The 21354-nt window shown below is 38.7% G+C and overlaps 1 protein-coding gene across 1 annotated transcript; it reads left to right on the top strand.

Moving 5' to 3' along the window:
• The first annotated feature begins 964 nt into the window (after positions 1-964).
• On the top strand, positions 965-19980 carry zmynd12 (zinc finger, MYND-type containing 12). Its single transcript, XM_046870558.1, has 8 exons — positions 965-1392; positions 7786-7927; positions 8147-8318; positions 11226-11395; positions 11509-11631; positions 11738-11819; positions 17006-17181; positions 19655-19980. Exons 1-8 carry the CDS (start codon positions 1271-1273, stop codon positions 19790-19792), a joined length of 1125 nt encoding a protein of 374 aa, XP_046726514.1. The 5' UTR covers positions 965-1270; the 3' UTR covers positions 19793-19980.
• The last annotated feature ends 1374 nt before the right edge of the window (positions 19981-21354 follow it).

The raw sequence follows: 21354 nt of genomic DNA, 5'->3' as shown, positions 1-21354 counted from the left end.
TGTCGCGGGCCAAAAATAATTATTTCGCGGGCCAGATTTGGCCTGAGTTTGACACCCCTGGTCTACATTATAAACAAGGACACAGGAAAAGTGGGTGCTGCGGGTGACTTCCAGGATTCCTTCAACGGCATTTTCAATATTATTAATAATAATAATAAAGAAATAAACTTGAAATTGAGTCACTTATTTCGGCACACAAGACCTTTTTTTTAAATTTTTTTTTATTGTTAATATTTTCTATGTAATGTTATAAACTGGGGTCCAAAAATCTAAGATGACTAAATGTTTCTATTTTATTCAAAACATTAAATAAAATATTGGTCCATTATTAAATGTAAGCAAAATTACTTTCCTCATGCCTAATATCATTTACTGCTGCACATCTTCACTCTGATGGCTGCAAACTACTTTATATTTTACAGATTCTACATGTCTCATGTGTTGTCACTAATATATTTTGTTATGATATCTGATGAGGATAAATTAGAGAAGATGGCATACGAAATGATTTTCTCTGTAGATATCTCAGACGTTTATAAGTATAAAGCTCATAACATTAATAGAATTTAAGCCTCGTACACACCAAACATGGTTAACCACCGTCCATGCAAATGTCCTGACCTCCACCATCACCAGATCACCATCACCTAAATCTAGTTCAGATGTTTTAAATCAGTTGGCCCAGAGAGTGAAGGAAATGCAGCCAACACACACTCAACACCTCTGGGACTATTGATGGGAAGCGTGAGAGGAGTGAGAAGAGCTGTCATCAAAACTAAATGTAGTTACACATTTTAACCATTTAAAATAGAAAACACCCTGGGTTGTTTAACACGTGTTTATTTTCAGATAATAAAGATAAACATAAAAAAAACACCCACTGGAGAAGGTTTGCCCAAATGTTTGACTGGTACTGTATGATGTTGTGATGGACGTTTAAAGTGGCCTTTAACTTTTATTTTGCAGCCATTATCTATAAATGAAATACGTCACTAAGAAATCAGACGTCATCTCGCAGCTCTTCCGGTTTGCCTTGGTTAAAAGTCGTAACCATGGAAACCTTGAAGACGCGGAACAAACAAATGCAGCAAGCCTCCTCCGCTAGCGAGAGAATAACAACATGTACATCTATTGTCAAACATTTGTTTTTCTCTCGATAGATTGTCAGGACATGTTTTTGTGTTAGATACCAGATAGATCGAAACCAGTCAAATTAAAGTACATTGTAGAAAGTTACCATTAGACGCGCAGTCTAAGTTCGTGCACCAAGATGTCTGTGATGTCTGAGGCTGTTTTCCCCCTGGCAAACCCGAAACAAACGAAAAAACTGTGTGAGATTTGTCAGAAACCCGCTCACATCCAGTGCACCAGATGCCGTGTTACTTTCTACTGGTGAGTTTCAGCACAACACACAACTGATTAAGATGCATTAATATCTTGTACCAGAACTGCTATCGGCATATTTTCTTTACTTTTCTTTTTCTAAACAAAGAAATCTAGGTATAAAATATATTTTGGAAAAATTCCAGGAATTTCAATGTGAACCCTGATTTAATGGACGCAAAAAAGTAAACCGCGCGTGCGCAAAAGGCAATATGTCAGCAGAACTCGAGTGTGTGTGTGTGTGTGTGTGTGTGTGTGTGTGTGTGTGTGTGTGTGCGCACAACAAAATGGTCCTTAAAAAATATATTTTTGAAATTTCTAAAAACAAGTAATAAAAAACTGTTTAATATCTAATGCACAAAAGCAACAATGGCAACTAAAATAAAAGAAAACGATTTACAGGCACATGGTCGAAAGCGAAATGTTGTGTTCTGATGAGGCAGTGATGAGTGCTAAAGCAGTGATGAGGCAGTAATGAGTAATGAGGCAGTGGTGATGCAGTGGTGAGTGATGAGGCAGTGATGAGGCAGTGATAAGACAGTGATGGGTGATGAGGCAGTGATAAGTAATGAGGCAGTGGTGAGTGATGAGGCAGTGATGAGTCAGTGATGAGTGATGAAGCAGTGGTGATGCAGTGGTGAGTGATGAGGCAGTGATGAGGCAGTGATACGACAGTGGTAAGTGATGAGGCAGAGATGAGGCAGTGATACGACAGTGGTAAGTGATTAGGCAGTGATACGACGGTGGTAAGTGATGAGGCAGTGATGAGGCAGTGATAAGTAATGAGGCAGTGGTGAGGCAGTGGTGAGTGATGAGGCAGTGATGTGATGAGGCAGTGATGAGTAATGAGGCGGTGCTAATGCAGTGGTGAGTGATGAGGCAGTGATGAGGCAGTTATAAGACAGTGGTAAGTGATGAGGCAGTGATGAGGCAGTGATACAACAGTGGTAAGTGATGAGGCAGTGATGAGGCAGTGATAAGTAATGAGGCAGTGGTGAAGCAGTGGTGAAGCAGTGGTGAGTGATGAGGCAGTGATGAGGCAGTGATAAGTAATGAGGCAGTGGTGAGTGATGAGGCAGTGATGAGGCAGTGCCGCCCCTGTTATATTCCACTAAAAATAAATGTAATTAAATGCGAAATGATCTTTTTTAAACAAATGTTTTGTTTTTCTTTGATCTGTGTATTAAATGTCTATTTAATAATTCTGGTCGTTTTTATTGTCAAATCCGCGAGTTCGGCTGTAATTCCTGATCCTGAGACTATTTGTGTGAATACCACAAATATATTGTTTGTATATCACTTATTTGCACGCCATCGCATTGCATGGTCTAAGATAAAGATAAAGCTTGTTGCTATCGATATAACTAAAACACTACAATGAAAGGCAGACATTACTCCTGCCGCATGGGGGCGTCCGAGAGCCAGAATACTTATGACCTAAAAACACTGCCTAATCGAACCAAATTATTGCGAATACGATAATTTCTCTTTGGGGTTCGTATATATATAAATCTGGCTCAATCTGTCCAGTACCTCACCTGCCCTGGTCCTCACTGCACATCACTGGTTTACAGTTTATCCTACAGCTTATTCACATGACATACTAGATATACAGTGAAGAATATACTGAGTAAATGGCGTATTTCATTTAAAAAATAATTAAAACATTAATAAGAATAAGAATAATTGCTGTACTGAAGGTTTTTGCACATAGATCCAGGGTTTGTCAGGTCAGTAGGTTTTCCATCATGAGAAAGTGCTTTTTTTTTAATAATAATTGAGTTCAGTCTGAAAAATAAATAGAGAGGATGGCAAGGGGGTGACTATTATATAATCTGCAAGTGCTATACCTACTCTAACATATAACGTTGTGGCGCTTATTACTTCATAATATCTAACAGTAAAGGAGTGTAAAATATAAAGGTGACGTTCATTAATCATTCAGAATCGACCAGCTTCTGTGCTGTAAGAGAAAATAAATCATTTCAGAATGTGCTGTGACTGGAAAATAATAAAGCATATCAAAGTGGTTTTGCTTTGTCACTGTACCTACGTTCATTTTTTTATATAGTTCTTTTTTCATTTTGAAAATATTTTACTTCACTAAATTTAATGCATAATATCCACATCAATCCAGAAAAAAACATGCCATTCCTTATTAAGTCAATTCATGAATTGGGTTAAGTAAGAACCTGGATCACAAGGCCACACTTCTTGTGAGAGTTTCTGTGAAGTAAAGGGTAATCTTACTGTGTGTGTCTGTAACAATAGAAAACTAATTTAAAAGTTATAATATACAGGAGAATAAGACCTAGATCTCACAGATCTGTACTTGTACTTTTTTTTGCTAATGTCTATCGGGTGGTCAGGGCCAGCAAAGCCTTCTCTGCTGGCCTAAACACTATCAGAAGCACTGACCTACATTTACAACATAAATTCTAATATTTGTTTCATAAAATTGTATTCATTTTATTTATTTCATAGAGTTTCTCTTAGCTGCGCTGCTTCCAGCACGTGTATGTGGATGTTCGATTTTTTTTATCCAATCAGATTTCAGCCTCTATGTGCTGCCATGTCAATCTAATCTGCCCAGGGCCTGCAAAGTTAATACTGCTGGCCCTTTTACCATAAAGAAAATATTATCAATAAGCTTGTTTCTTTAACCAATCAGATTTTATATTTGCCTCACAGGGCAGCTAGCTGGCCCAGAATAGCATCAGCATTTTTTCATCCTCTGATTAGTTGGTCAGAGGGAAACTGTTACAGCCAATTTTGAATGGCAAAATACATCTGTAGCGTGCTGCACACAATAATACATCAGAGTTAGACTTTTTTATGCATACGGAGAAAGAGAAATTGATTTGGTCTTAGACATACTTGAAATCTATTTAAAATAAAAGCTAGACATGGTGAGGAGGTTGGCCAACCCTGAAGCTAGTTAGCTTGTCTCAGCCCAGGAAAGGGTTTGTTCACCACTTCCAGACCAGTGAATACGAGCAGTACCACTGACTTACAGCCTCTGAGGAGCGGTGCACATTATGACTATGCATGTCTGGTGAGTAGGTTGTATTTTATTTACATTTTAATGTTTTTGTCATGTTATTAGACAAATATTGATTCTGAACTGCTCCAGATGATGTAGGTGGCACGGTTGCGATTGTAGTGTAGAGGTTTGGAGTTGTGTTAATTGGGTTTCTTGCTTTAGTAAAATGGTTTTCACCCTCCATATGTGAAATGCCTCTCTCTCTGTAACGCCTCACATTGTTATATTGTGTTTTAGTAGAGTATTGATGGTTTCTATAATTGCGACGTGATGGTGGTGGTGTTAAGAGGTGAATTAAGTCAGGTAAGTCTCCATAGAAGGCCCAGGTACCAAATGCACGGCCCACCACTGATGTCTATACAAATCAAAGTATTTTTGTACTTCGAGTTTAAATGTAAAATAACTAGTTTTGCTGAAGTATAAAGTAAGAGGAATGGAGAAGAATGATACGCTGTGGCGACCCCTAACGGGAACAGCCGGAAGAAGAAAAAGCTCAAATAACATTTTGTAGTAGTAGTAGTAGTAATAGTAATTTTGTAAAATATAAAGTAAAAGGAGTAGGTTTACTGGAGTAAAAATGTAAAAGCAGTGGTTTAACTGAAGTATAATTGCAAAAGAATTCGTTTTGCTAAAGTAGAAATGAAAATGGAGTTTTACTGGTGTATTAATATAAAATGATTACTTTTATTGATGTATGAATGTAAAAAGAGTAGTAAGTACAAATAGCAAAGTAGTTTTACTAAAGTAGACATTTAAAAGGAGTAATTTTACTAAAGTAAAATGAGTGGTTTCACTGGAGTAGAAATGCAAATGGTAACATAACGATAAGAAAGCTTTCAGTGAAAAGCAGATGTGGTCAGCATCCGAGATGAAATGCAGGACGCTAGGGGGCGCCAAATCCGCGTGTATCTCCTTAGCGTTTTCAGTCCCGGTGCAGAGCGTTTCCTTTCCTGACACAGGAAGGTCAATTTAGTTCAAACAGCCGGGGGTGGAATTAAGGGGCGGCGAGCTGCTGAGAGCTGCGTCCTTTTAAACAGGAGGGGAAAACGGGGCTGACATTAAACCTGCAGACTGTGTGCTCAGTGAGTCTGTGCATAACGAGTGCAGACAGTGTGAGGGGGCGTGGATCAGAGAAAATAATGCGCCAGAACTGTCCACCCCCACCACACACACACACACACACACACGCGCGCGCGGACTTGGCTATAGAACCACATGCTTTCCCATACCTAGAAAAATTCCCTGTCTGTAATGGTGCCTATAACATAGTATTATTTACATCCTGTTTTGGGTACATGTATAACAGTACACTGCGCATTGGGTTCCTGCAAAATGGAAAATGGAAAATGACAACCTGATTGGGATGCCTCTAGTTTTGATTTGGGTCATGTGAGCTGTTTTAAGCCAATCACAGAAAACCTTTTGAGTCGACTGTGCAGCATAGAAATTGTTCACCTGCAGGACTGGATTTCTGGCTTCTGTTCCAAAACACTGCAGGGATACAGGTGTGGCATAATAATATATCTAGATTTATTGAATATAACTAGTGATAGTGAAAATTAAAAAGTGAATGTCCAAATAATGCACCGCAGCAGTCACCTACAGAACCACTGAATACACAGTGCATCAGGGACCAGTCAGGGTGCCCATGCTGACCCCTGTCCACAGTAGAAAGCACACCAATGGGCATGTGAGCATCAGAACTGGACCACACAGGAAAGGAAGAAGGTGGCCTGGTCTGATGAATCACATTTTCTTTTACAACACCTGGATGGCCGGGTGCGTGCGCTTACCTGGAGAACACATGGCACAAGGATGCACTGTGGAAAGAAGGCAAGCTGGTGCAGGCGGATTGATGCTTTGGGCAATATTCTGCTGTAAAACCTTGCATCCGGCCATCCATTAAAATGTTAATCGACATGTACCACCTACCTAAGCATAGTTGCAGACCATGTACACTCTTTCATGGGAACGGCATTCTCTGAAGGCTGTGTGCTCTCTCAGCAGGAAAATGTGCCCTGCCACAAAGCAAAAAGGGTTTAGGAATGGTTTAAGGAGCACAACAACAAGTTTGAGGTGTTTCTTCGATCTCAATCCAACTGCTGGAGCTACTGCCAACACCTTGGTGCCAGATACTTACCATGTATATATATTTGTGGTTAGTTAAGTTCAAAAAGTGAACATCCTTTTAGAAGTTTCAAATGACGGATGCAAACCTGCCTGGAAGAGAGTGCAAGAACAGTTTAAAGAACAACGTTGAGGGTTTTCAGATGATGTCAGCATTGCCATGTTGCGAAGTCTCTTTATCTACTGTTTAATGCCAACAAACTAAAATAAAAAAACAAAACATGACAACTGGATCATGAATCTTCTATTAAGACAGTGATCTGAAACATTTCCCCGAAAAAACACCCAAAAACTGGGAGAGTTAGTTGCTCATTTAAATTTTTTCCTTCTTCACCCTTCTCCTGGTTTCTCATGGATCGTTGTGTGCAATTTCCTACTTGTGAAGTGGAAACAGGACATTGCCAAAGTCAACAGAGAATGAGAGCTTTTAGAGACTGAGATTAATTCTTTTCCAAGAATGACAGACTGCTACATGCTAAATGCTGTTATTCAGTCATTTGTTTTGTTAAACTCAAAGTCTAGGTTTTTTTTAATAGAACATGAATTGTATTTAGTGTTAATTTTATACACTCATTTTTTCAGTTTTCTTGAAGTGTGCCAACACTTCTCTTTAGCTGTCTACATGTAAGTTGCTTTGATGTGCTACCAACTGCATGTGGTTATAAACACCTGTATAACCATGAACTATGTAGCTACATATTATGCAGCCATTTAGAACTATCAGCTGCACACAAATTGCTGGTTAAAAGAAGAGTAAGATCAGAATTTGTTTTGTTTAATTGTAATGTCATTGTAATGCATTTCCAACAGAAACATATATCTGAAGCATCTAAGAAGTCTGGCTAAAAAGGTATCCATCTTCATTGTTAAATCTGCAGTAAGGGTTTAATTCTAGTCAGGGACCTTATGGATCCTAAGCCAGTCCATCACAAGGCAGCACATACTGCTCATTCACATTTACTGCCATGTTTATGGGAGGTGGGAGGAAACCAGAAACCCACACAGACACTTGGAAGAATTTGTGAGATTCCAGACAGACCCTGTAACTGTAAAGCGATTGTGCTTTCCTTCTGCTTTGTCACTGTGCCACTCTGGATGTTTAGCACAAAAACGAATTATTTAGTTATGCGCTCATCTGCATATTGCAGCCTCTTGCTATATAAATGCTGCAAAGGTCAATATTTTGTTGCCTAACAAGCAATATATGGCTTTTATTCTGTGTCCCTCTGCAGTGATGTAACTCACCAGCAGGCAGATTGGAATAGCATCCATGAGAAAGTGTGTGAGCTGATGATCTCTGTACGAACCCCTGCACCATTCTGCAGTTTCAAGGCTGAACGAGACATCTATCAAATGCAGACACTGAAAAGATTGGTACACCATTACAATAGTCTGTGCTCAAATTCCATTGATCTCACACAAACACACACATATATGCACATACACATATATGCACACACACACACACACACACACACACACACACACACACACACACACACACAGTCTGTCCCTAAATATCTTTGTCCTGATTCCCTGCTGCTGACTCCAGAAGCGACATTTTAATCGGGTTGTGTGTTTGATTGACTTCAGGAGCACTTAAGAGAGCTTGCCCATGCTACAGCTAAGAACTGGGTGTCAGAAGGGAAGTACAGCGAGGCAGTGCCAGCAGCTCAGCTCGTCCTGCACTGTGCTATTGACATTTACGGCCCTGAGGCTCTTGAACTGGTGCCAGCCTACTTGCTGCTTGCTGAAGTCAGTATAGGTGAGCCAACACACACACAAGTTTCATCCTGATCCTACAGAGCACAATTCTGCAGCGTTGAACTGGATTCTCTGCTGGCAGTACTTAAATTACATGGTTGCATTTTATAATTAAGATACATGAGCTATCAAGAACTGCAGTTTGTATCTGATTGCTGTCATCGTCTGAGCTGTATTACTATTTCAATTATTGTTAGCAAGTATGAACATTTTCACATTGGAACCGAAACAAGTGTGATTGTGATTGACACAGATGTACACAAAATAGCCCTTAATCAAATTTTACAATAAAGGTTATTAATATTGTATTGCATAAGTATTTACTTACATTGTGGAAAACCCTAACATTTATTTTGGTGTAACCAGTTGCCATTAGGAGTCATAATTACAGTGCGAGAGTGTCACATGATTGTATATAAATACACCTGACCCCAGGGAATATACAGTTGTGTTCAAAATTATTCAACCCCCAATGCTGTAAATGGTTTTAGGGAATTTAGTGTACATCTGCAATTCTATTCAGGATGAAATCCTACAAGGACTTCTTAAAGAACCATATGCAACTAAAATGACATCAATTAGTTTTGTAATACAGTAGTAAATGTTTCTTTTGTGAATTCTTCATTGACATAATTATTCAACCCCTTAAAGACTACCACTCTGAAGAACAGAGGTTCAATGAAGTGTTTTCAATCAGGTATTGAAAACACCTGTGGATATCAGGGAGCAGCAATAAAGCCTAATAAGCACCAATTAGGCAGCTTTAAAATGACTGTGATACTCAGCTCCTTCTAGACATTTACTGGTGTGGTTACAAACATGGTGAGGTCAAGAGAATGGTCCAGGAAGACAAGAGAACAGGTGATTACTCTTCACAGGAAGGGCAATGGCTATAAGAAGATTGCAAAGATGTTAAACATACCAAGAGACACCATAGGAAGCATCATTCGCAAATTCAAGGCAAAGGGCACTGTTGAAACGCTACCTGGTCGTGGCAGAAAGAAGATGCTTACTTCGACTGCTGTGCGCTACCTGAAGCGTAGAGTGGAGAAAAGTCCCCGTGTGACTGCTGAGGAACTGAGAAAAGATTTGTCAGATGTGGGTACTGAAGTTTCTGCTCAGACAATACGGCGCACCCTGCGTAATGAAGGCCTCCATGCCAGAACTCCCAGGCGCACCCCCTTGCTGTCCCCAAAGAATAAGAAGAGTCGACTGCAGTATGCCAAAAGTCATGTGGACAAACCACAGAAGTTTTGGGATAGTGTTCTGTGGACTGATGAAACAAAATTAGAACTGTTTGGGCCCATGGATCAACGCTATGTTTGGAGGAGGAAGAACAAGGCCTATGAAGAAAAGAACACCTTGCCTACTGTGAAGCATGGCGGGGGGTCAATCATGCTTTGGGGCTGTTTTGCTTCTGCAGGTACTGGGAAGCTTCAGCGTGTGCAAGGTACCATGAATTCTCTTCAGTACCAGGAGATATTGGATGACAATGTGATGCAGTCCGTCACAAACCTGAGGCTTGGAAGACGTTGGACCTTTCAACAGGACAATGATCCCAAGCATACCTCCAAGTCCACTAGAGCATGGTTGCAGATTAAAGGCTGGAACATTTTGAAGTGGCCATCGCAGTCACCAGACTTAAATCCGATTGAGAACCTCTGGTGGGACTTAAAGAAAGCAGTTGCAGTGCGCAAGCCTAAGAATGTGACTGAACTGGAGGCTTTTGCCCATGATGAATGGGCGAAGATACCCGTAGATCGCTGCAAGACACTTGTGTCAAGCTATGCTTCACGTTTAAAAGCTGTTATTACTGTAAAAGGATGTTGTACTAAGTACTAAGATTGAATGTCACTTGGGGGTTGAATAAAACTGATAATGATGTGAGCTCAGAAAAGACATTTGTGGTTATTTCATTATAAATGTTATGTTATATTTGTCTGACCTACACGTGCCTCTTTGATTTAATTGTAAGCAGGATGACTGAATGATCAGAATCAATGTCAAACCGACCAAAACAATCAATTTCAGTGGGGGTTGAATAATTTTGAACACAACTGTACTTACACAAACTCCATCTCTCAAAACAATTACAGGAATAGTGTGGAATAGTATCAATTCAGTTTTTAATAATGGGAAATTACAACCACTATGAAGAGGTTGATTTCCAAAATCCGTGGCAGGAAATTATTGACACACAACCAAGAAGCATAGGGTAACACAGTGCATGATGCTAACATCACCATGCTTCAAAATCAATATGGTTCCTCAGTGTAATGAGCAGTCTTCAATATGTTAAATGCACCATTTTCGAAAAAAGATGTACATTTTAATATTTGGGTTCATTTAAAAGAGTAGCTTTTTCCACATGTTTATTTGGCCTCTAACATTCTATTTGGCAAAAAAAATAGAAAAATGCAATAATGGATTTAATTTTGTCTGAAGTTTATTTTAAAAAAAAACCCTGTCAGATCCTTTCCAGAGCTTTGTACCAGACTTTTTATAGCTCACTTTCATGATGTTGCTTGTTTAAGTATGATGTCTTGTAACACTTAGGATCTTCCAGGATCTGGTGTATTTCTACTATGAGAGCATTTAGCATTTTAAGTTGCACAGGTAGACTTGGCCTGTTTGTAGCACTGGGACTGAACACTTGTACAATTGGAAATATTTTATTTTTGTAAATAAAAAAATATACACATATATTTACTTAAATAAATGCAACTGTTTGTGTCAGTTTATGCTATATAATTCAAAGTAATTTTTTTTAGTTTTAGGTTGTAACATTATGAAATGTACAAAGTTCCTACCACTACATTGTTCGTATCCAGACTCCAGATTCCCATTGAGCATTCCTGTTTGTCCTAAAACATTTCTATATGAAGGATCCTGTTTCCTTTTTCCTCAGGTTTAGGTTCTCTGTCTCAGGCTGAAAACTGCCTCTCACAGGCTGAGTGGATGGTAAGGAAGAATCCGGGCTGCAGTCGAACAGTTCTTCATCTGCTTCACAGAACGCTGGGCCGCCTCTGCTCAGCCAAAGAAGACTACAGCTCTGCCCTGCTACACTTCGCCAATGATGTTTGTCTTTACTTGTGTGTCTACTATGTATATTGGGTTTGTCTGTGAGTACAAGTGTGTTATGTAAATGTCGAATTTGCACCGAGTATAGGTTTGTGCGTTTGTGTGTGCAGGTGTACTATTCAAGTGAGGAGTTTGGTTTGGACAGTTTGGTGACTGCTGAAGGTTATTTTTTGATGGCAAATGTTTTCATGAAACAGGAAAAGACAGATATTTCAAATTCACTCTATGAAGAGGTACATCAACACCTTCTATTAATTGTCTATTGTCTAATCACTTCCTATTTACGCTTCCGCTAATTTGTTTGTGTGTGTCTGTGTGTGTTCACACACGTGTGTTCAGGTTACCAGAACATGGCATGCTCACCTGTCTCAGCTGATGGAAAGTTACAGTCAAAAGGAACATGAGAGCGCACAATACTTTGGTGAGTGTGATTTCCTTATCTCAATCCAAATGAACCAATCAAAAGCAAGATAATTACAAAAAGGCAGTGCATCAGCGAGGATGAGCATTATTAGGTCCATTATTAGGTCACTTTTTCTTCCATTCTCACTGACCTGTTTTGAAGATTTCAAATTTGCATAATTTTTAAATAACTACATAGTGAAGAATGCTAGATTTTTCTTTTTTATAGTGTTATAATTTTGCATCTTGTGGCAGCTTGAGCAGCAGTTTCTGTTTCACAGCCCCAACTTCTATGGTTCAGTCCTAGAGGTTGCAGTCTATGCTGAATTTCTGTGACATAATCTACTTGTCTACACATCCATGTTTTTAAAATGACCTGTAATGAACTCTCCCAAACAGTGTATTTTTTCTGCCTGGGTGTGTTCCTGGCATAGGCTCAGGATTCACTGTGATCTTGACCAGGATAGGCATGACTAAAAAAGTCATAGTTAAGGCACGTGTGTATTGTTTATCATGTGAACAGTGTTTATTTAAAAAAAAGCATTACCAAGTAGCTCAGAAAAAAGCACTCAAGGCACTCAGAACAATGAGACACTTAGACTGATGCAACTCCTTAATTTTTCTTATAAATATTCTGTATGTGCTATAAATCCAATACAAATGTTTCCCCAGTGCTCAGCATCCTGCTTTACAACAGTTTGTGTCTGTCTAGATGCATGATGCATAATGCATGGGTCATACCAGTCACACACAACCATTGCAATAAATACATGAATTTTGTAAATGGATTGGATCGGAATTCATCAGTGGATTGAATCGGTATCAGTTAAGGTACTTGTAGGGGATTCATACAAGGCCATGGCCTGAATGTCTTTACCAATCCCAGCTATAACCTCATTTCAGTGGCTCACTATTAAATGGCATATTCCAGCCCAGCACTTGGTGACATTTGAGTTTTATAGTGAGGAGAAAGACGGAGGTCCTGATTCAGGATATCAGGACTCAGGACTTTATTTATTATGTCCTGATGCATTAGCCTAACACAAATCAAGCATTGCAGTACCATACTGATGAATAAGCAAACCCCACCCTGAAATACCCTCTTTTCTGGATGCAAATGTGTCCCTCGTGTGTCTTTCCCTGCCCCATCACTTTCTCTCTCTTTTTAACTCTCTCTCAGCACAGTTGTTGCGTGGTGCAGTGCCTCCCACAACCAGGCTGTGCTGAGTTCAGTGTGTGTTCTGCACTCTGATCAGCCACTCCCACTGCATACACTGCACTGCTGATACTGCATAAGCTGATCCTGGATCAATACACACTCAGCACATTCTGAACTTGGGTGGATTGTTTGCCAAATATAAATAATACTAAACCCTATCATACATCATGTTCACTGATACACAACATGTATGACTGTTGATTTTCATTAAAGTCACTACTCCTTTCTTAAATATTACAATAATGAAGTATTTGAAAAGGAGCAAAAGGGAAAAATTATTTTTGCGTCCGATCAGGTATGATATAAAATGGAATAAATCATGATCTCTTCTTTAGGATAAACAGTTAGATTGACATATACAGAGGGCCATTATAAACTCATCATTAATTTTTAACAGGATCAGAAACTTCTGTCATGCATACAGTTCAGCTGTGAGGTGATTTACCCCAAAAACTGATATTATAGAAATACTTTGACTTGCACTGGCCTGAAATGTTCGACTGGCATTGGATAATATTTGTGTGTTTATAGTTCTACCAACTGATGTTTTATGTCCTAAAATCATGTGATGGTGAGGGACATGACCCACACTTCAGGTGTGAACAGACGACATAACGTGTCTTCAAGCCTGTTGCTATCACACCTTCGAGATTTTGCGTAACCTGGCAACGGAAAGCTTGCAGAGAGTCTGCATGGTTACTAAGAGGAGTTGGCTCAGTATTAAATATTGGGCAATATGCAGAGCTCTGGAGCTCTGATCGATATAATATAAAAAAGAAAATCATGGTCAAATACTGTATATATATATATATATATATATATATATATATATATATATATATATATATATATATATATATATATAAAATATCAACTGTTGAAAGTGATACATTTTGAAATATCTTTCCATATATTGCCTCATTTTAATTTCATGAGAGCTACACATTCCAAAAAAGTTGAGACAGGTAGCAAGAACAGGCCGGAAAAATTAAATGTACATATAAGGAACAGCTGGAGGACCAATTTGCAACTTATTAGGTCAATTAGCAACATGATTGGTATAAAAAGAGCTTCTCAGAGTGCCAGTGTCTCTCAGAAGTCTAGATGGGCAGAGGATCACCAATTCCCCCAATGCTGCGGCAATATCAGAAAGGAGTTTCTCAAAACTACTGTAATGGAAATCACAACATGGGTTCAGGAATACTTCCAGAAAACATTGTCAGTGAACACAATCCACTTTGCAATTCGCCATTGCTGGCTAAATCTCTTTAGGTCAAAAAAGAAGCCATATCTAAACATGATCCAGAAGCGCAGGCATTTTCTCTGGGCCAAGGCTTATTTAAAATGGACTGTGGTAAAGTGGAAAACTGTTCTGTGGTCAGACGAATCAAAATTTGAAGTTATTTTTGGAAAACTGGGACGCCATGTCATCCGGACTAAAAAGGACAAGGACAACCCAAGTTGTTATCATCGATCAGTTCAGAAGCCTGCATCTCTGATGGTATGGGGTTGCATGAGTGCGTGTGGCATGGGCAGCTTACACATCTGGAAATGCACCATCAATGCTGAAAGGTATATCCGAGTTCTAGAACAACATATGCTCCCATCCAGACTTCATCTCTTTCACAGAAGACCTTGCATTTTCCAACATGACAATGCCAGACCACATACTGCATCAATTACAATATCATGGCTGCGTAGAAGAAGGATCCGGGTACTGAAATGGCCAGCCTGCAGTCCAGATCTTTCACACATAGAAAACATTTGGCGCATCATAAAGAGGAAGATGCGACAAAGAAGACCTAAGACAGTTGAGCAACCAGAAGCCTGTATCAGACAAGAATGGGACAACAGTCCTATTCCTAAACTTGAGCAACTTGTCTCCTCAGTCGCCAGATGTTTGAAGACTGTTATAAAAAGAAGAGGGGATGCCACACAGTGGTAAACATGGCCTTGTCCCAAATTTTTTGAGATGTGTTGATGCCATGAAATTTAAAATCAACTTATTTTTCCCTTAAAATGACACATTTTCTCAGTTTAAACATTTGAATTGTCATCTATGTTGTATTCTGAATAAAATATTGAAATTTGAAACTTCCACATCATTGCATTCTGTTTTTATTCACAATTTGTACAGTTTCACAACTTTTTTGGAATCGGGTTTGTATATATATACAAACACACATATATGTCACGTTATGACAAGTTAAGTGACATGATATTCACTTACAAACTATAGTCATTGTTTTTAATTGGTGTACTTCAGAGTCATGGTCCCTGCTTACTGATAGTACAAAGAGATGACTTTTCCTATGAAACTCCGGAACAGGAAATAGCTTTGTCTTATGACACATTGTATTTGCTTGCCTACTGACCTCAGGGTGTTTACATGACCAGCCATCCGGCACAATTACCATGCAATCATTTGTGTTCAGGAAATAGATTCATCATCATTTGCTAACTAAAATAAAATCATGTGTGTGGTTAATAACAAAAGTCTAGTCATCCCTGTTAAAACTGCTGGCTTTGTGTGAACAGATCTTTTTCCTACTTTGATGAGATAACCAACAAAATTTAAGTGTAAAACAAATACAAATGTATTCAATTTAATAAATCTAATTTGATAACTTATTTATCTTTGTAATGCCGCTTTTGTACAATGTTCCTTGTTCAAAGCGCTATACAAATAAAACTGAATTGAATTGAATTGGATTAAATTGGATTGGATTTTCAGGCAAAGAAAAACTTTAATATAAAGTTTAATATAAATTTGTATCTGGTTTCTGATTGGGCCACTCCAAAAACTTTTAACCTTCTTATCTGAAGCGGTTCTGTTATTGATTTTGATTTGTGTTTTGGCTTCTTTTCATGTTAGAAGCCAAAATTCCTCCTCGTCTTCAGCTGCAAGATAAAGATAGAATTCAGAGCATGATGAAGCCTGAAGAGAAGAGACACAGCCCCATTGTATGATCATGCTTCATAGCTTCAAAATTTCTAATTCCCTCACTCTCATCAGAGCAATATCATCATATTTTTTATGTGGTAGTTTTAGAGCTCCAAATGTGGAAGTTTGTTGGTTAAGATATAAGATTTCTTATTGGAAGGTTGTGATTTTAATCGCAGCAAACACAAGCTGCCACTGCTGGGGCCTTGAGCAAGGCCTTCAACCCTCAGTCAGTTGGTCAGTTGTATGAATGTGATAATTATAATTCTCTCTGGGTAGGGCATCTTCTAAATTATTTTATCTTGAGGTAATTGAGGGTTGTTCATATTATTATTATTTATTTATTTTTAAGGAAAGACATCCATTTTGCCACCCCACCCTATAGTCCTGACACTCCCTTGTGACAATCAGTGCTTGCCAGGTTATTCCTGTAGCTCCTTTATTAGTTATGTAGGTCTCTTGGCAGCCTCCCTGATAAGTTTTCTTTTTGTCCTCTCATTAATCTTGTGACTGTAGTGCCCCCGTTTTCTCTTATTGTTTTCGGTGTGTAAATTCTTTGGGCCTCTCTTTTTGTCGAGCTCTTTGTTTGACAATGAGATCCGGTACACGCTTTGTAAGCTTTTTTTGTGGACCGAGGCAATTCAGCAGTTCAATGAAACCGAAAGGGCAATATTTATTTAGGTTTCATCAGAATCACTTTACAGATAATAATAATGATGATAATGTGACCATAATTATTTTTAACATGAGCTTAGAAATAATTCTGAGCGCAGCCTCTTATGCAACCAGGTTATTATAGGCGTTTTGTTTTTCATCCTGCCCCATAAGATTTTCTCCTAGTTTTATACTTGAGCTTTTTTTTGTGCGCCAAATTAAAGGTGGAAAAAGATCGGACACGATGTACGGCATGATCACGTGATCACAAGCTTGCCACTGTAATGTGGGTGTTTAGGTGTTTTATATATCTGCTGCATTACAGTGCGGTTGCTCTGTACATTGTCTCAGCGTACATTGTCGCTTATGATGTTTTGTATGTATTCAGATGTGGCAGAGTGTTCAGAGGTGAATCAGATGTTCAGCGTAATGTTGGAGGCTCAGCAGCAGGATGTAAATACACATCCTGCATACAGCACCACACTGTCTCACAGTCTAGAGCAGAGGGCGTTGCTGTCTCACTCTCTCGCCATGTTCTGGTTTCTCTGTAACAACCACAAGAAGGTAAATTTCTTCCTGTTCACCTTTGAATTTACACACACACACACACACACACACACACACAGAATAAACAAATAATGACCTGTGTAATCATTAGTCAACTCATCTCAAGTGTAGTCACATGTTTTTGTGATATTTGTTTCTAATGAATTGTAAAAGTGTATTAACAGAGTAATTATGCCGAAAAGGCCATAAATAAATAGCCTGTGTACATATTGGTTAGCATGTACAGACAGCATGTGATGTGATGTGTAGGTATGTGTGTGATGCAATATAGAGCTTTTCATGTAGTTCTGGACCAACCAGCTAACATTTTCTACTCATGTTTCTGAATCAGACAGAAGTATAATTATCCCCTTCACAACTTTTAAAATCCACACAGGCTACTCAGGTGCTTGACTTGAGTTTGCACTAATGCAGCTTGCTCCTGGCAAGTCTTTAAACTGCGTGTTATCACACGCCTGCAACTGGTCCAGAATGTAGCTTGTTTTCATTCCCCAGATCACCCCATTACTGCAGTGGTTTTCTGTAGCTGTGTACATAATATTCACAACCTAGAAATCCAAAAAACAAATCCTTACTTCCCTCAAAATACGTTTTAAACCCAGCATTGTACGACGTACCATTTCAGAAACACACACGTTTCCCATATATTAAGAAACCAAAAGACATGCCCCATGGCTCTTCTCTGTTTTGGCACTCACGTGGCAAAATTGAACTTCCTCTGGATGTTCAAACAGATCGCAGGTTGAGTCACTGGTTGTCTTGAAATCAACACAAGCTGAGCTACATTGTAGACACTTAAGAACTTAAGCAAGCACTAATTCTACAAGCTATAATATTGTTTTGTTTAATATAATATATCAACTTTCACTGTTTGCTGTGCAAATTTTTCTCTAATCGGGGTTTAGCTTTGTGGTATTCTCAGATTTTTTTAATTTATTTTGTTGATAACTTTGTATTCTACATGCTCTGTATGTAAATTTAGTTCATTTCCCTGCCTCATGGAGCTGTGGTAGTTGTGAACTGCATATTAAAATTCTAGCTTTGCACAATTCCACCTTGCTGATTTGGCAAATGGTGTATTTTATTAATTTTTTTGCTTTGTTCTGTTTTGTCTGTATGTGCCCCTCTGGCCCTCACGTATTTTTAAAGTCAATAACATAATATTGTAGTGATAATAAAAAGTCAAATCCTTATCCTAAAATTGAGCAACCGTTACTTCAGGCATATTAACAATTTGTGCAATCATCAGCGTGATAGCATGCGAGTTTGAAACGCTTGTAACTCATATTATGTATAATTCGGTAAAAAAAATGTTCCCAGGAAGTTCCTAAAGGTTTTTCATTAACGTAAGAGCAAATAATGCTTTTATAAATGGGTACATTTTTGCGTGTTTTTTACCGAGGACCATTCGAAATCTTCCATGTAAAGATTTTAAACTTCTTCCCTTTAGTATTGTTCCCTTTATCTTATCTTGAATACAATGACCAAATCCAGCTCATTTCAGCTCATAATCCTCTGCTCTATCTGACTGAACTCGTTGCCATACCTTCTTGCCCCAGGCTTCTGTGTCTATGGTTCTTCTTACACATTAACGCTTTCATGACCTGCACAGAAGGAAACGTGTGATGGTTTTAATCTCCATAATAATAGAAAAGCATCACAAAATGAGTTGAAAAAGTCAGCTTGTCTAAAACAGTAGTCGTATCCCATAATCTTTTGACTCAACCTGCTTGGGCTAGTGCAGGGATTAGTGACCAGTACTGACCTGAGATGAAGTGGCCACTTTGGATAGAGAGCTGCATTGGGCAGTTTCTTTTTATATCTCATTGTAGATGCCTGTGCCATTTTCTAATAAACTCAGGTTTCACACAGAATAAGGAATTGTCATCATTCCTGAGCAACCCTGACCATTTAAATGCAAATCAACAGAAAAACCATTCAATACACTCTGACATTTCGATATGTAGCTCTACTTTGTCTCTATCTGCTCACTCGTATAAGAGGAAACTCTGTGAACCACAGAGACAACAGTGGCCTCTGTGACAGCATGAGGAAGAAACCATGAGAGGAACCAGACTCTTGTGGGAGACACCGGATAGTTTGATTATAAATCATTATAGTATACAGGTGTACTAGAGTAAAGTCAAACAGAATTAAGTGTCTTGAAAGGATGTTCAGTGTGAGAATATTGTGTATACAAGGCGAACAGTAAGCGCAGAGAAAGCTTTTATGAGATTTCTTGTTTGGGGGATTAGAATCCTGATATCCACTACTAAAGCTGGGCATAAGAAAAGTACTAATAATCCAAATTTCCTGCTTGTTAATCCCAGACTAATCATATGGGCAAATATGGATTTTGTGTAGCAGCTGTGACCATTTTAAGATCTTACTCCAGTTTATTTTTATTATTTGTTGTTTGCTGTTCTACATTTGAACTATTTACATTTGTGTGTGTGCGTTTTCGTCGCAGGCGCTTGACTTTGGCAAGATGGCAAAGGAGTTTATCCAGCAGTGTGAACACAACAGCCTGGCCGAGTCCATCCAAAGCCTTATACAACGAGCAGAAGAGCACGTCGAGCAAGAACAATCACCAGTCCCTCACCACTAACTAATACATTCAACACTCCTATACCAACACACTTAATAATAAACAGCACACTCAACACACAGCCCTGACTAATCTTATCACATTCACCACTTACTCATAACCTCAATATAAAATATTCACACACACTCCTCAAAGATCCAAATAACACAATCTAAATAAACGTCTGGTCCATCTGATAAACATTGTAATCGTGTGTCCGTAGAGGTAATGATCGGACATCGGAATGGTTTTAAATAAGAGCACAAGCCTCTGATGCATGTTTCATGTTCCAGACATTGTTCGAATGTCTTTTTATTATCACTTTAATAGCCTCATTCTTGTTCTTATTAGAATAATGTAACATACAACAGTAATGTTAGAGTTCTAACACTAATAGTTTGCTTAGTATTATATAACATTGCTGGTTTTTGGCATTCAGGGCGAACATCAAACTTAAACAAAACAGATGACGGTGTGATTAACATCTGGAATCTGCTCGTTTTCTTTTACACATCCTGGAAATGAACCGAACCAGACATTAGCAGCAATTGTACATCATTACGTGATAAGTAAATGGCGTTTTCACAGTCTTTGTTAGTAGAGCAGGCAGCGGAGTGGTACCATGACATTATATAGTGTCGGGATTGGCAAATCTTTATTCCACCAAATTCCTCTTTTTTCATATCCCACGTAATATTCCTCGGCTCAAGGTTACTTAATACTCTATAATCTCTACAGTCTCGGCACTCCCTTTACAGTCACACAGGTTTTTAACAAACAGAATGAAAAGCTGAAAACGAGCTCTGCTGCTCATGTTTTTGGCTCCCATGGCAGACAGAGAAAGAGCGAGTGTGTCCGGTTGCTTAGTTACCATTCAGTCCGCTGATGGATGGTGGAACACATCACACATGGTACAGCAAATCACAATATGGAGGATGGGAAGGGGGGTGACTGTGTGTGTGTGTGTGCGTGTGTGTGTGTGTGTGTGTGTGTGTGTGTGTGTGTGTGTGTGTGAGAGAGAGAGAGAAAGCGAGTGTGCGCGCATGGGTTTCAGCTGTTAGATGTTAAGCATTCCAGTAAAGCTCATCACCAGGCAGAGATTAATGCACACAAACTATTTTATCGTCAAAAAACAAACAAACAAAAAAAAAAAAAAACATTGGACAGTAGAAACCAAGCGGGGGAATAAATAAAATAAATAATGCATAATTACATTAATAGTACAAGCATTTCTTTAGTTGCAGATTGAAAGACACCGAGATTTAGAACAGGTCAGGAGAGGAATTTGATCCAGGCTGCTACCCTGAGTGTAAAAAAAACTAATTAAAAAAAAAAATAAAAAAAGAAAATTCGCAAAATGTTTCTTCAAGTTGGAAATGTTACGAATTCATGCGGATTTGGAGCGTTGCAGAAACGACTCGGGCCTTGTTCTGATGTGTAAACATGAATCTGTGTTTAGAGTTAAGACTATGACACTGGTCTGTAATATAGGACTCGGTGTGAAGTTGAGGTACACAAACATCCACATTCGATCCAAATTTAGAGAATTTCTTTCCAAACCAGCAGAGACGGGAGGACATTTT

This window comes from Silurus meridionalis, chromosome 17 (genome assembly GCF_014805685.1).
Source record: "Silurus meridionalis isolate SWU-2019-XX chromosome 17, ASM1480568v1, whole genome shotgun sequence".
In the NCBI taxonomy this organism is placed as follows: Eukaryota; Metazoa; Chordata; class Actinopteri; order Siluriformes; family Siluridae; genus Silurus; species Silurus meridionalis.
The sequence above is the reverse complement of the archived record's forward strand: the minus strand, read 5'-3'. Positions and strand labels throughout refer to the sequence as shown.